Raw genomic sequence first — 13974 nt, forward strand, 5'->3', positions numbered from 1 at the left:
ATCCTGGTCAGACAATAGTGAAGTTTATGTTTGCAACTGCACACTGTTGAACTGGATTCTAAATTTTGCAAAACAGTGAAATCTCTATCTTCCCTGAGTTAGTGATGGAGAAATCATGAAATCTAGTCTTTGGAGCCCCAATAGCATCAACCTTTTATAAATTGCACTCATTTTATACTTCAAAAAATGGACAGCAGCCTGCAGAGATCTCTTATTGCATGGTCACATAATTTCAGAGCACATTGAAGTCTCATGTCTAGTTTTCCATTAACTAGTACTCCCAGGTCCTTCTCTGCAGGACTCTGCAGTTGATCTTGTTGAACCTCATGACATTCACAGGGGCCTGCTTCTCCAGCTTCTCCAGGTCCATCTGGATGGTTTCCCATCCCTGAGGTGTGTCAATCACAGCACTCAGCTTGGTGTCATCTACAAATTGCTGAAGGTGAAGCTGTGCTGGCTGTCTCAAATCACCTCCCTGTTCTCCATGTGCCTTAGCACAGCATCTATGAGGATCTGTTCCATGATCTTACTGGGCATGGAGGTCAGTAGTTTCCAGGGTCCTCCTTTCTACCCTTTTTTGAGTCACCAGGAACTTCACCTGATGGCCATGACTTTTCAAATATAGAGAGTGGCTTGGCAACTACATCAGCCAATTCCCTCAGCACTCTGGGATGCATTTTGTCAGGCCCTATAGACTTATGTATGTAAACCTGGGAGATTAATTTAAACCTGTTAGGAGTATCCAGGTTTGTCTGCTCCCAGTCCTGGTTCTGAGCACACAGTCAGGATTCACAAATCTCTAGCCCAGTACATGTAACATGTGGGGAAGAGGTGAAACCTAGCAGGGAACCCAGATGAGAGAAAGCTGCAAGAGCCACAGTGGAGAAAGTTGCTTAATCTGATGTCAGAGCATCAAGGGAGGATTGATTCAAGGCACAAACCCACAAGAAACTGCAAAAGCCAAATCCTTTATGAAGGTTTATTTAGAAAAACCACAATGCTGGGGAGTCACTGTTACATAGCGTGGGAATTCTCCTCCTCTTGAGTAATATGCACCACACTGTGCGCATGCAATTACTTTTGTTTCAGAGATAACATCTTCATCTATACATGTACACAGACAGTCCTTAGTGCACACTACAGTTCACATGTATGTTAGGACACGCATAAAGTTGAGCTTTTCCATGAAAAAAATGTATAAAACATATAAACCAAACTGAAGCTGTCAACACGAGAAGCAATGTGCAAAAACAGACGAAGTTACTCCTGAATGTTTACTTAAGAAAAAAGGACTCTTCTGTCCCTGTTCCCCATTCAGCATTGACAATGCCAGGTGTTGCCTGAAAGTAGGATGTAAATAACTAGTCCCATCCTGCCCCCCTTCATGTTAGTTGCAGAGATTTTTAACCAGCTAAATAATCCTATATTAGTAGGAAAATCTGCCTTCAAGCGTCACTGTCTTGTGCTGTTGTTGCATTAACAGATCTTTATATTGTTGCAATGTTTGACTTGTGATGCTCAAGGCTGGTGACAACCAAGCCCTTGTGTGGAGCACACAGAAGAGGCAGGACAAAGACATCCCTGGTCACCAAGCCCCGTAGGAGGGGCTGGCAGCAGCTGCCTGAAGAAAGTGGCCAGGGATTAGGAGTTCTCCTCATGAGTGCTGGAAGGAGCCAGACCTCCAGGGTCCCCTGCCATGGGGTGCACAGCTCCAGGCCCTGTTTGCTAGCTCATGGTGGGGCTGGTGTTTGAGATGATACTCTCGAGTGCCTGAGGAATCCTCCCTTCAGAGGAAATGTGCCTGTGCAAAGAGCTTGGCAGATGAAGGGATGGAGAGCCCGCAGGGCTTTCCCCAGCCAGGTACCTTGGTCCATGTTGCAAACTGTAGCTGACACTGTTGGAGCCACCTGACTATACAACCACTTGTGTGGCTCTGAGCAAAGCTGTACAGGATGACATGCTGCAGACACCGTGAAGCAGTCAGACCAATCTGTCCTTGTAAAACTGCTGCATGCAAATACCAACACTTTAAATGGCAATTAAGACTAGAAATGGATTGCACTTGTTTCCCTTGAACACAGATACGTACCACTCTTAAAAAAAAAGGTAACCATTAAAAAAAATCTTCAAAAAATTGATTGATAATTGGGATTCCCTTAGCTGGATCAAAGGAAAAGAAGAAAATATTAGGGGTAGTGTGATTCCTATCACTGAAGTTTGTCAGGAACATAATCTTTAGGTTTTGTGAGGATCTTCCCACCTTAGAAACTTGATGCTGCAAAGCCCAGTATTCCCCTGGCAATCTGAATATTTTTAAGGGCTTTATTCAAGCCCAAACAGAGTTATGATTCTATTACAGAAATTGTAATTTTTTAATGGAATATCAACATTTTTCACAGCAAATCCTGCATGGATCCAGGGAAAATCTCAGCAAGACTCCCTCGTGTTATGTTTTCTACTTGCAAAGCAAAGGTTTCATTTTATTCTGGGGAAGGGAAAGATGTGGAAATTGTAGAGACTGGGAGCTCTCAGGGAAGTAAACTGTGGCTACTGCACTTTACATTCCAGCTCAGCACCCACTTAAGCAAACTGTTTTAAGTGGGATTTAAGTGAGTGTTATTCACTTTGGAGCCCAGTATGAAGAACAGTATCCAACAGGAAAAGTGTTGCCATCAACCTACTCATTTCCATTATAAAAGGCACAGAGGGAGGGTTCATCCTCTTGGCTTGCACCCCAGCTCTGGTCATGAAAACATCACTCAGGGAAGTATGTCACACATTTACCGACTGCTCCTGAGGCTCCCCAGGTTTCTAATCCCTGGATGCTGAGCTGCATAGTGGCTCACAGCTCTCCCCCTTGGGTCAGAGACTGTGACTTCCAGCATTGTCCCAAGGAAGCAGTGCTTCATCCCTGCTCTGGAAGGAGAGTCCAAATGTGTCCTGTGTAACAGCACTTGCCCCAGCTGCATTTCTACAGCTTTCTGGAAGCCTTGGTATGTGTGACACACCTACCCTGAGTGTCCCTTAGCTCTTACAGCATGCGCACGTGTAACCAAAATGAACCTCTGGCTGTTAGTCAGTCAACTGTTGGCAGTGATAAAACAGTGGTAGAGAATAGCTTTAGACTGTAAAATACACAAAATGAAACACCAGGCTGAATTCTTATGAAAATTTTGATGCTGTTGAGCACTGGGGTTAGCTGCTGCTTCATCAGTGTTTTCCACTGCATTAAGATTGTGTCCAGCATCTGAGTTGAGGCCCTGATCTAGCAAAGCATTAATGCATATGCTTAAATCTGCCTGCATTCAGATAAGTACTGACACGAAGACTATGAGCCTTGTGATACAGGGACAAACCTCAACTGCAGCCTATAAATGAAGGTTATGTAGCTGTCAAAACTACCCCTTTAATGTTTTTTTCCTGGCAGCACAGTGGCTCTCCTGGATTAAGTATTTAATTAAACTTCATCTAAAAGGTCCTGAGAACAGTTCTATAATGCTAACAAATGTACATAAATACCAGAACTAAAAAACTCAGACTCGTGGCTCAAAGCAAAACAAATATTGCTAAGAATACTTGTTTAGGTTAAGATTAATAGCTGTAAACTGTGCATTCTAGTAGCAAACAAAAACTTGTTGGCCTAGAAAAAAACCCCAAAACATTCAACGTCTATAGGATTGGCAGCACTAATATTACTTTACAGTGTGGAGTAAGGATAAAAAACATCAGTGTAACATTGCAAAATGATCCACCTAACCTAAGCTCATGTAAACAAGTACCCTTTGACAATGTTCATACATCTAGGCGTGACCCTGCACTTGGAGCTGGACGAGTGGAGACCCAACAAGGGACACTGCTGCTGTCCCAGTGTGGTTCCAGCTGCCCAGACCCCACTGCAGGAGAGAGGCTCGAGGGTGTGAACCTGCAAACCTGTACTGGCATCACTAGTTCTACTCTTGGGAGCAGCCCATTGTTCGGCAGGACTATACACATAAATAAGGATTATTTGCAAACATAAGGCATTGCAGAACTTGGCCCTAAAATTTCTATTTTCAGCAGAGAATCCCTTATCCATAAACAAGGTCATACTTTAACATATCAAAAATGTCTAAAATAAGAGTCAGAGTCACTCTATGTTATGCTCAGTAACACAGTTAAGATGCTGCATATTGGCTTCAGATATTGCATAACATTTGTTTCATTAAACTCAAACCAACTATGAACCTTTCTCAGGAAAATTAAATTGACTGTGAAAATGAAAAGTGAACAGGCTGTGTTTGCAAGGTTAAAGAGAGACATTAACAGAAATCAGCAACTCTCGTTGTAATCACTTTCCAGTGCCTTCCCTTCTGACCAGTGAGCACTCTGAGACTGCAGGTGGTGGTGGCCTCCAATCTTGCCTTGTATCCTTTATGGTGTGGCTACTGCCTCTCACCTTCCACTCGCTTCTTCCGAACTAGAGCAACAGAACCAGAAAAGAGCAGTCATTATTGCCTTCCTGACACACTAAGGACTTTTCTCACAGACACTCTTGGCAAGATTATACCCCAAATGCCATAATGAATAGATCTTAATGCTAAACAAAACAATTGCATCTAAACTGCACTTTTCTATATAACAGTCTGTCCAATTTCACCAAAAGTTCATATAAATACATTTTCTATAAAAATCAGATCCTGAGCTAAAGGTTTTAGATGATGAAGAAACCACCATTTCCAGTGCTTCCTTCCAATGGTTCCATTTATATTTTGTTACAGTTTTATTGTTCTTTTAAAAGCCACTATCTTCCTGCTAAATTGATACTGGTCTGCATGGCAGCACTCTGGATTATTAAAGCTTTAGGCATTGAAAAGTAGTAACTTTTGTAATTACATAGTGTGTACTATAGGTAAACAATAATCATGTCCTTTTAGAAAATAAGTTTAAGTACTCTTAAGTACTGATACCAGTTACTATTGGCAACAAAGAAAATATCATATTAGACCTTAAATTATCTGTTTGCTCTGATTGCATCAATCATCTGATAGTAAAGTTAACTCTGGATTCTCACTGGAAACCAGGTAGGGAGAAGTTGCATTTAGCAAAGTCAAGTGCTAAGCTTTGTGTTATGGGCAGGATTATTTTGACAAGCAGCTCCACATGAATTTTTACAGCACTTAACATACATTACACCTGGTATAGAGCAGGTCTAGTTGGGCAGCATTTGCTACTCCATACTCCAATAAAATGTATTGAGTCTTTTCTGACTCGGCCAGATAAGATTAGTGAGGTTCTCATGTTTGCGTGATACAAAATTTAGTGTTACATCCAACTGTCATGTTCTGTTTCTGATACTGGATGGCTGAAGTACAGAACAAAGCAATAAAACTGGATGGCTGAAAGCTTTGCACTACAGAAAGTCAATAACAATATATTACTACAAACATCCCATTACTTTACTATCAGGAGTTTTATTTCATAGTGCTTTCTTGGCAAACAGACTGCAGTATTCCAAAGCCTCCAGCGTAACATCAGTCATTTGTGTCTGCTTTCAGTCTTATGTTGCTTCATTTACTTTATTTTATTGAATTCTTTTAGGTATTCTGCCCTACAAAATCTTCAACCAAACCATACAGTACAGACATGGGAAGATGAAGATTAGGATGTAAGTGGGATCTGGTAAAATAGGACCAAAAGATTTTTTTCTCTTTGTAAATGAGATGTTTCAAATACCATTCTGGGACACTAATAGTTTCAGGACTGAAAGGATATAACTGGAATGTTTAGGTACTGCTACAAATTAAAACTGCAAAAACCCAAATGTATGTGTGAAATAGATAGGTTTTAGCTCAGCTTTTATCTTAGTTCTCACTGACAGAAACCCAAGCTGAAGCCTGCAAAGGTATCATGGTTTGACACCTCACGGTGAAGTAGAATTGATTAAAAACATATAAAAAACCCAACTTTTTTTCTCCTTTCTCACTCTAAACTATTTCTGCCTAGTGAAGTCCTTCTTGTTTTTGTACTGAGCACACAGGGCAGAGAATGTCCCACTCAAGTAAAACTTGCAAAGCTTTGCCTGTGCTTGGTCACACAGGCAGGAGAGTCTCTGCTCTGTTCCCTTGGCTGAGCAGGCTTGGTCCGTCATGGGCAGGGCAATGAAGTCAGGACTTGTGTGTCCACTGAATAAATAGGATGGGTTTGGCTCTTTATTTACTGGCCAGAACAGCTGATAGGGCAGCTGAAAATCCAGGATGTTCCATGGAAAGGGCTGAAGTTACTCCCCTTCCCAGAAGGAGCAGGAGAAGGAGAATAGTGACTCCTAATCCCAGTAAGATCTTTCCTGTTGTCTGCTCTAGTGTCCACGGAGCTATGCATCACCCCTCACATATGGCAGCTTCAATGTTGTAGAGTCAAAATTCAGTCTTACAGACAGACAGACAGAGTTGTGTTTGGGAAGGTCAGGGCTTGGCCTCGCATAAGTAAATGATGAGTAAATGTAGTAGCATCTTACCCAGGTCATTGTTTTTAGTGATAGCTGCTGCTACCCTGGTTCTTGGACCTTGCTTTGTGAACTGGTATCCAAACTTGAGAATCCTGGAGTTCTCCTCCAGCATCTTGGCAATCTCCATTTCTACAGCTGTCCCAAGCTGCTGCCTCTGTTGGCAATGTGGTGAAATGTCCCCAAAAAGAAAAGAAAATATTTGTTTTCATATGAGAGAGCAATAAGTCGTTGTATTTCAGTACTGGGATGCAAACTACAAAGATAATCCTGTCCCTGGAGATTTTGCTCTGGGTTTTATATTTGGCTTTGACTAGTTTTATTTAGAAGTTTTCCACTGTTTGGTGTAACAAGCATGGGACATGAACTGCAGAATGACTGAGCCACAGAGGCTGCCCTGACTTTGCCAGAGCCCCCTAGGAGAACCCTCTGGGAATCCATGTAGAAGGGGAACAAAACTGGACTTGCTAAATTGTCTCTTTTTACCTGGTTGTCAATTTTAATTTCTGTTAGGGATTCGTTCTTTTTCAGTGCATCAATCAGTGCCAAAATCCCTGTCCCAGTGATGAAGTTGGATTCTACATTCAGACTCTTCAGGGTTTTGTTCACTTTCAACATATCTGCAAATGCCTGAGGGGTCAAAAAGAGAACATGAGATAACATCTTGAGAGTTTCAGGGAATAGCAGGGAATCTGCAAAACATAGCTTAGTACTAACAAGAAATAAAACATAAATATGCTTAGAAGAACATAAAGGTAGATCAGAAGAGCTCTACACTTCTACTTTGCACCGTCACAGGGGAATTCTGTACAGGAAAATGAAGAATGCATCATAAAGCAGACATGGACCTACTTAAAATTGTTGTGGGTTTTTTTTCCAAGTAGTGTTTTAACTTACAATAGCTACAGGGTCATTGCTTCGAGTAGCTGCAAGGCTGAATGTCTTCACATGTGTGTTGCTTTCCAGAGCTTTTGCAAATTCCTTCAGTGTTGGAATAGGAATATTCTACAGTAAGAAGATAAATCCAGTAATTAAGAAAGTCAGTCACATTGCTAGACGCTGATTTTAGTTATTATCAAACTGACTGATTAATAACTGCAGCCTATGCAATTTAAACATCCCCAGTGCTTTTAAGAGTATCTCAAAATGGGCAAAGCATCCTCTGTGTACAGTCACCTCCCTAGACCTGTGCTCGGCTGTGAAGTCAGCGCTGCCTTTAACTGGGTCAGGCCAATGCAAGCACATGATCTCTGAGCTACTTTCCCATTTTGCTGCTGGTTGTTCAGTCTCCCCATGCCAGCTCCTCCTCCATTTGCCTGTGTGGGCTAATTGAATTTGAACAGTGATGATTATACAGTGCCCATGAGGTATCTTGCCTTACAATCTGCTGAAGAAAGACAGCCACAGGGAGTCACCCCTTGGGCTTTTAATTGGCATTTAATTCAGTATCAGGAATTGATGACCTTGGAGCCTCCACAACAGTCCTTTCCACATCCCTTCCCTGAGTGTCCTGCTTTTTCTGAACAGTAAAGAGAGACAAAATTTGAAGATAAAAGGCAAGAGCTTTGGAAATACTTGAATATGACAAAAATGAAACCACAGCATCTACCTTTATGTTGTTGAGATTAATTTCTGTGAGACTAGGATCATTTGCTTTTATCCTTTGTAAACTTGCTTCCACGTTGGTTGGATTAGGTGGCTCTTCGAAGATGGGCTTGACCTTTTCACCTTTTACCACATCTGCAACACAAGACCTCATGAAATGCTGACTGAGGAACAGGCATCATCAGTAACAGCCTGGCTTTTCAATTCCCAGTTAGGTCTGTACTGCAGCAATCCAGAAAGGGTTTATAAGAACCACAAAACTTGCAAGCAGGATTATTAGCCCTCTTATTCCTGCCATGCCCTTTGCACCTTCTGTGCACCCAGAGCATGTCACTGTAGGCTGTGGTCACAGAGGTTGGGCAGGATCATCACAGGCAAATTCCTCCTTTGTGTACAAAAGTCCCTGCACAATTAGTTTGAGCCAAAACAGTCTTAAAGACTATTGTATAGGATGTAATAAACTGCAAGGGCTGCTTTGTTCTTTGTCTAATATCTGTAAAGCAAGATGTGCTCAGAACTTGCCCATTACATTCGTAAGAAAATGTCCCTGCACCTATGAATAGACTGTGCCAACATACAGCAACATGATCAGGAGGCCCCTCAGCTTCCTTCCTTCAGCTGATCCTATCAGCCTTACTATAAATTCAGTTAGCTCTCATAAAATTACAACATCTGCGCTTTCTAAATAATAAAACTATCAAAGCATGAAAAGCAAGTCTGTCTGCCAGCACCAAGATTTATGAAATCTTTGAGTATTCATGCTCCAAAGAAGTACAGTATTTAATGCTGGAAGCTGTGGACTATAAATGTTCTCAGAGATGCATAAAAATCATAGCTTAGAACACAATTAGTGCTTCGAATTCCCACGCATGTAGTTGTGGAGATTAATTTATAAACCCTGACCACCCAAGCCACTAGAGGCAGGAAAGGAGTATGTTGCTGACCACAAATATGTTTCAACCCTTTTATTTCATGCTGCAGACAGGGAGAGATTTTGAAGACTTGTGCTCAGGTCTTGGTGCACCATGCATTGCTGTTCAGTGCAATGAGTTAAGTTTGTGCCATATCATGGACCAAAAGAAAACCACATGGTTTTTTAGAACTCATACTTTTAGTGTAGAGATGTTCATACATGAACCTTGAGCTGGTTTTCACTCTGCTCCCTTTGACTCCAAACTTTTTTAGTAATTCCCTGAGAGATCTCACATATCCCTGAATAACACTCCAGCCTTCCTAGGGCGCAGGGAATTGAAAACTACTCTTAAAATACATATAGAGAATTCACCTTGGATGCAAGGATAGAAAGTAACAACACAAAAAAAGCAAAGCATTTTTTGCACTTGTGGCAACACCCTGTCAGTCTGGGAGCTGGGGAGGGATTAGCACCTTGTCCTCAGGTTAGACATCACAGTGTACTCAGTCTAGGTTAGGAGGAATTTTCATTTTCTACTTCTTGTTGCTTCTCATGAGTTTTTCTTCTTTCTTTAATCATGGTGCTGTTTTGCCACATTGACAGGCAACTTTTGAGATGTCTCCCTCTTTTACTGAAGCATTTCACTTGGCTAAGGAAAGGTATTGCTTTTGGACCAAAGAATAGAGTGATGTGATGGTGATTTTCTGCTTCTTAAGTCTGTGACTGGAGCATAGTTTAGCTGACTCACATAGCTGACTTTTTGACTCAGTACAACAAAAATATTCTGAAATCTATGAGGATTAGTAATGCATACAGTTGCCTGTTATGAGATAGATGGCAGCTCACCCAGGGCCCCACTGGGGAGGCTTGCAGAGTAGCTTAATCCTGAGAAAAATGAAGTGACATGGTGTCCTGTCTACTTTCCCACCTCCCCTTTAGTAATGAAAGATGGAAATGAAAGTCCTTGGTAAAGATAGTTGCTGTTCTCATGGCCTTAGAAGAAGAAAACATTTTTTTGGTACTGTTTCCCTAGAAAACAGCAGTCCACAATTTTGTCTTAAAAAGCAAAGTTTAGCCCACTTGATACCCCAGAGCTTGGAGGTGACAAGCTCTGGATTAAGGCTTGGCAGCTCTCAAGAAAATCTTGGAATTCAGATGCACCCATTTCTCCCCCCATCTAGCCTCCTGTGAGTTGCTGAGCTAAGATCTGATTCACCACAGGTCTGTTTATTTAGTGCAAACATTTCTGAATTTGTTTATAGTAACTACAGCTGTTTCTGTTGGAGGATTTCCTGAACAATTATGCTTCCTATGTACCTAAGGACCCACAGAACAGGCAACATTTAAACACTCTGCCACAGGTGGAGGTGGCAGGTCAGAGACAGTAGTTGGGGCAGGAGCACATCCATGCACTCTTTGCCTCCCTGTGAATGCAGCTGGAGGAGACTCTGGTCACAGATGTGACTCTGTCAGGGATTCTGCCACATTTGAGCCCTGTGGTTGCAAGTTGTTTTTCAGTTGTGTAAATGTACATACTCAGGGTGAGATGTTCTGGCCTGCACTGTGGCCAAGTCTTAGCTACAGCTCACTGTTTTCTGCCTGCTGCCTAAACTGAAGTGGAATGGAAATATGTATGTCTTTCCCACTTAAATATCCTTTCAAGCACAGCTGCAGAGCCAGATACTGCTCTCTAGGAAAACAGAGCTCCTTAGGAATGATCTACTTATAAACTACTGTTGTCATTATAAGGAATTTTAAGATTGTATTTACTTTTAAAAAGTTACCTCCCGTGATTAGATAGATCAATCAAGGTTAGGCACAGTTACATTACATTAAATTAGACCAATAGACCCAACCTATTTGTGTAGAAGTCCCAAATGTGACATGCAGCCCATACGAGAAATCTGCTTGCTTACTTCTCACGATTCCTTTTCCATCTTTACCGCGGGCTCCTGTTTCATCAAATTTTGGGTTGTTGACCATGTTGTGCACTCCAAGAACAGCTGAAATGTGTAAATACCAGCAAGAAGATACAATGTTAATGGCAGGAACAAACACAGACAGCAGAAAAATATCTACTACGAATTGTAATTTAGTTTCCCAAACAAAACCCCTTTATAAAATATTAACTGTCTGAGTCATGTTGGCTTGGAGGGAGAGTCTTTAGGGTCCAAATTCTGGAGATACAGACATTTTCAGTGTAGAGTTTTGAACAATTAAGTCAATGTAGAATGCATATCACAGAAATGCCAGCTGAAAGGAACCACTGCGGGTCATCTTGTCCAGCCTCCCCCACAGGCAGGAGTGCTGCCAGCTTTAATGAGGTCAGCCATGGCTTTGTCTGGCTGGATCCTGAAAACATCCAGGAATGGAAATCCCACAATCTCTTTGGGCAACTTGTTTCAGTGCTACACTCCTAATGTGGCTAGCTGAATACACTGGCATTCACACTGCTTATAGAAGCACATCGATATTAATGTGCTTGGAAAAGAATTAGAAGTGAAGATACTCAGGTATCTAATCAGCTGGCAATTTTCTCGTTCAAGGGGTTAGATTCCAAATTCCCTCATGCATCCAGGATCCTCATCCATTGCATTCTGAAATAATTACCCCTGCTATTTGGGATGTAGGAGTTGAGAGTAGTAGCAATAGTATGCTCCAAACAATGCAGGTGCAGTAAGCTCAGTTACAATGCCAGCACCCAGCTCACTGTCCACCCTTCCTTTCCCCAAATCACACTGGCTGGTTCATATCATATCTATGTATTATCTAACCTGCAAGGTCATAGAGTTCAGTGTCTGAAGCACTGGCCAGAGCCTCTTCTAGTTCTGGATCCAAGGTCACTTTCTCTTCCGTGTGGGTTTCTATGGGCTTTTCTTTAGGGATAAATATTTTTCCTAAGAGAAGAAAAAAGCCAGAGTGAGTAACAAATTATTGGAACAACTCCTCTGCCTCCTGGCAGGGGTGGAATAGGTCTGTGACAGTGGAACTGGTTGGAAATATTATCAAGGGCATGTTTTTCTGTTTCTTCCTTGATGCTATCCTCCACACCAGGATCTTAATAAGTCTAAAACTAAAAGATTCAATCAGAATATCCGAGTGAACAATCACTAGTGAGTAGTGCTGTGCATAAAGTATTTTCCTTTCAGATCATTGGTGGTTCCACATGAATTGCAAGAAACCAGTGAGTTGTTTGAGATTTTGAGGGAATCCTACTGATCTTTAATACTATTCTGTAGCAGCTATCTCCCAAGAGCCACAGGTTGCACAAAACATCTCCACCAGGCAGTAAGGGATTCTTCACAGACCCAAACCCCAGTCACACTTTTAACAAACACTGGTGGAAGTCTGTACTTTCACACATAGCATTGTTAGGGGACACAGGATCTTGAGTCTGGTGTAAACTGGACACAGTATGTAGTATAAGTTGGTCTTTCTCTATGGACTTTGGATGTGGGAAGGCCAAGTATCTTGCATAGCAAGAAATCAAGGGGTAATGGAAACCAGTACAGGCTCGTACTTTTCCTGTACAGTTCACATATATAGGAATACACTTTTTAAACATTTGTTTCAGGCATATGTAATTCTTGGATCACAGCCCAAATCTTTTTAAATGTGTATATGATTCCCAATGATAGTTTCACTTAAAGCATTCTTGGCAAATATTTTAGAAAAAAAAAATCTATTATTGGTTCTATGAAGTATTTAAAGGGGCAAGGTCATGTCAAATATGGTAATATATATCTTTAATATATGTGGGCCTTGCTGGCATCCAGTGGTGTTTTAAAAATATTCTTTTTACTGCTATCGAGATAAGAACATTCCACTGTGAAGAGATGCTGTAGCATAGCAGATGGAGGTTAGAAAAGCTTATGCATTTAGCATGTTATTAGGAATTTATTACCTGTCCACCAGCTGCAAAACTGCGTCTGTGTTTATAGATGGCTGTCAACCAGTTTTCCTTCATTATTTAAGGACAGAGTTTAAAGATTCAGGAGGTCTCTCCTAGTCCCACATCCACACATTGAAAATTCATTATCCAGTGCCATCGTGGAATTCACTGACAAAATAAAATATGGATTGTGGCTTCCTTGTTGCAATGGTCCAACTTAAAATTAAAATGTATTATTTGGAAGAAGCCTTGGAAGAATAGTGACAGTTTATTATTTTAAACTGAGATTTATGAAGAAAGGCTGCTGCTCTTGGTGCTCTTTCTATTCACATTGGATTTTAGAAGGTACTTTATTATAACATTCTATGTGGTATAATTAATGTTGGCTGTGCTACATTTTGCTTCCAGAAGATGTTAATGTTCTGTGCTAAGTCTTAATAGCTTAGCTTTTTACCAATGAAAAACACTGACAAAAGCTCTGTTTGTACATAACTTGAGCTGCATCTGAGTTAAAAACACACTAACAACCACACTTATGTACAAAAAATAATATATTATTTGCTTAACTGCAAAACAAAATTCAATTCTAGTAAAAAATAACACACATTAAAATATCGTTTTATTTTTACACAAGCACAGAAACCCAAAATGTGTGGAATCCAAAGTGCTTTGTTTCAACATGAAATTCTAAGCATCCATCAATGCAATTCTCCCCTTCTTTCTGTCAAACTGGGGTAAGTGTCTGGGGTGACCTGGATGACTACTGAGGCAGCTTATTATAACCCAGGGACTTTCTGCCTGTGAGTACAGTGAGGAGAGATTTGTCCTGGCTCAGTCTAACAGCAGACCTATTCCTTTTCACACACTGCAAAACTTCTATTCAAATTGAAATATGATATGGTTCATGTTTTACTCACAAGAGGCTAGGGGAAAAAAATCCATTGAAAACCAGAGGGAAGAAGGATTCAGTGAAAAGGACTACAGAGAGACACAGAAATATGGAGTAAGATAAGAGGGAAACAAATTCTCTATAAAAAAAGAAATACACTGGGTAAAGTCATGAAAACATAGATATAATTTTGC

At 41.0% G+C, this 13974-nt stretch overlaps 1 protein-coding gene across 2 annotated transcripts in view; it reads right to left on the minus strand.

The window, feature by feature from the left end:
* Nucleotides 1–4421: 4421 nt before the first annotated feature.
* Nucleotides 4422–13974, minus strand: part of TMOD2 (tropomodulin 2 (neuronal)) — a 19069-nt gene continuing 9516 nt past the window's right edge. The window contains exons 3-9 of one of the 2 annotated variants that reach the window (XM_009073236.1): nt 11774–11896; nt 10916–11002; nt 8091–8221; nt 7379–7486; nt 6968–7111; nt 6494–6638; nt 4422–4456 (exon numbers count right to left, since the gene is read on the minus strand). In XM_009073236.1, coding sequence (XP_009071484.1) covers nt 4422–4456; nt 6494–6638; nt 6968–7111; nt 7379–7486; nt 8091–8221; nt 10916–11002; nt 11774–11896 — 773 coding nt within the window. The remainder of the gene's footprint in view (nt 4457–6493; nt 6639–6967; nt 7112–7378; nt 7487–8090; nt 8222–10915; nt 11003–11773; nt 11897–13974) is intronic. The other variant, XM_009073237.1, reaches the window with a different exon arrangement.

Source organism: Acanthisitta chloris, unplaced genomic scaffold (genome assembly GCF_000695815.1).
Source record: "Acanthisitta chloris isolate BGI_N310 unplaced genomic scaffold, ASM69581v1 scaffold30604, whole genome shotgun sequence".
Taxonomy (NCBI): Eukaryota; Metazoa; Chordata; class Aves; order Passeriformes; family Acanthisittidae; genus Acanthisitta; species Acanthisitta chloris.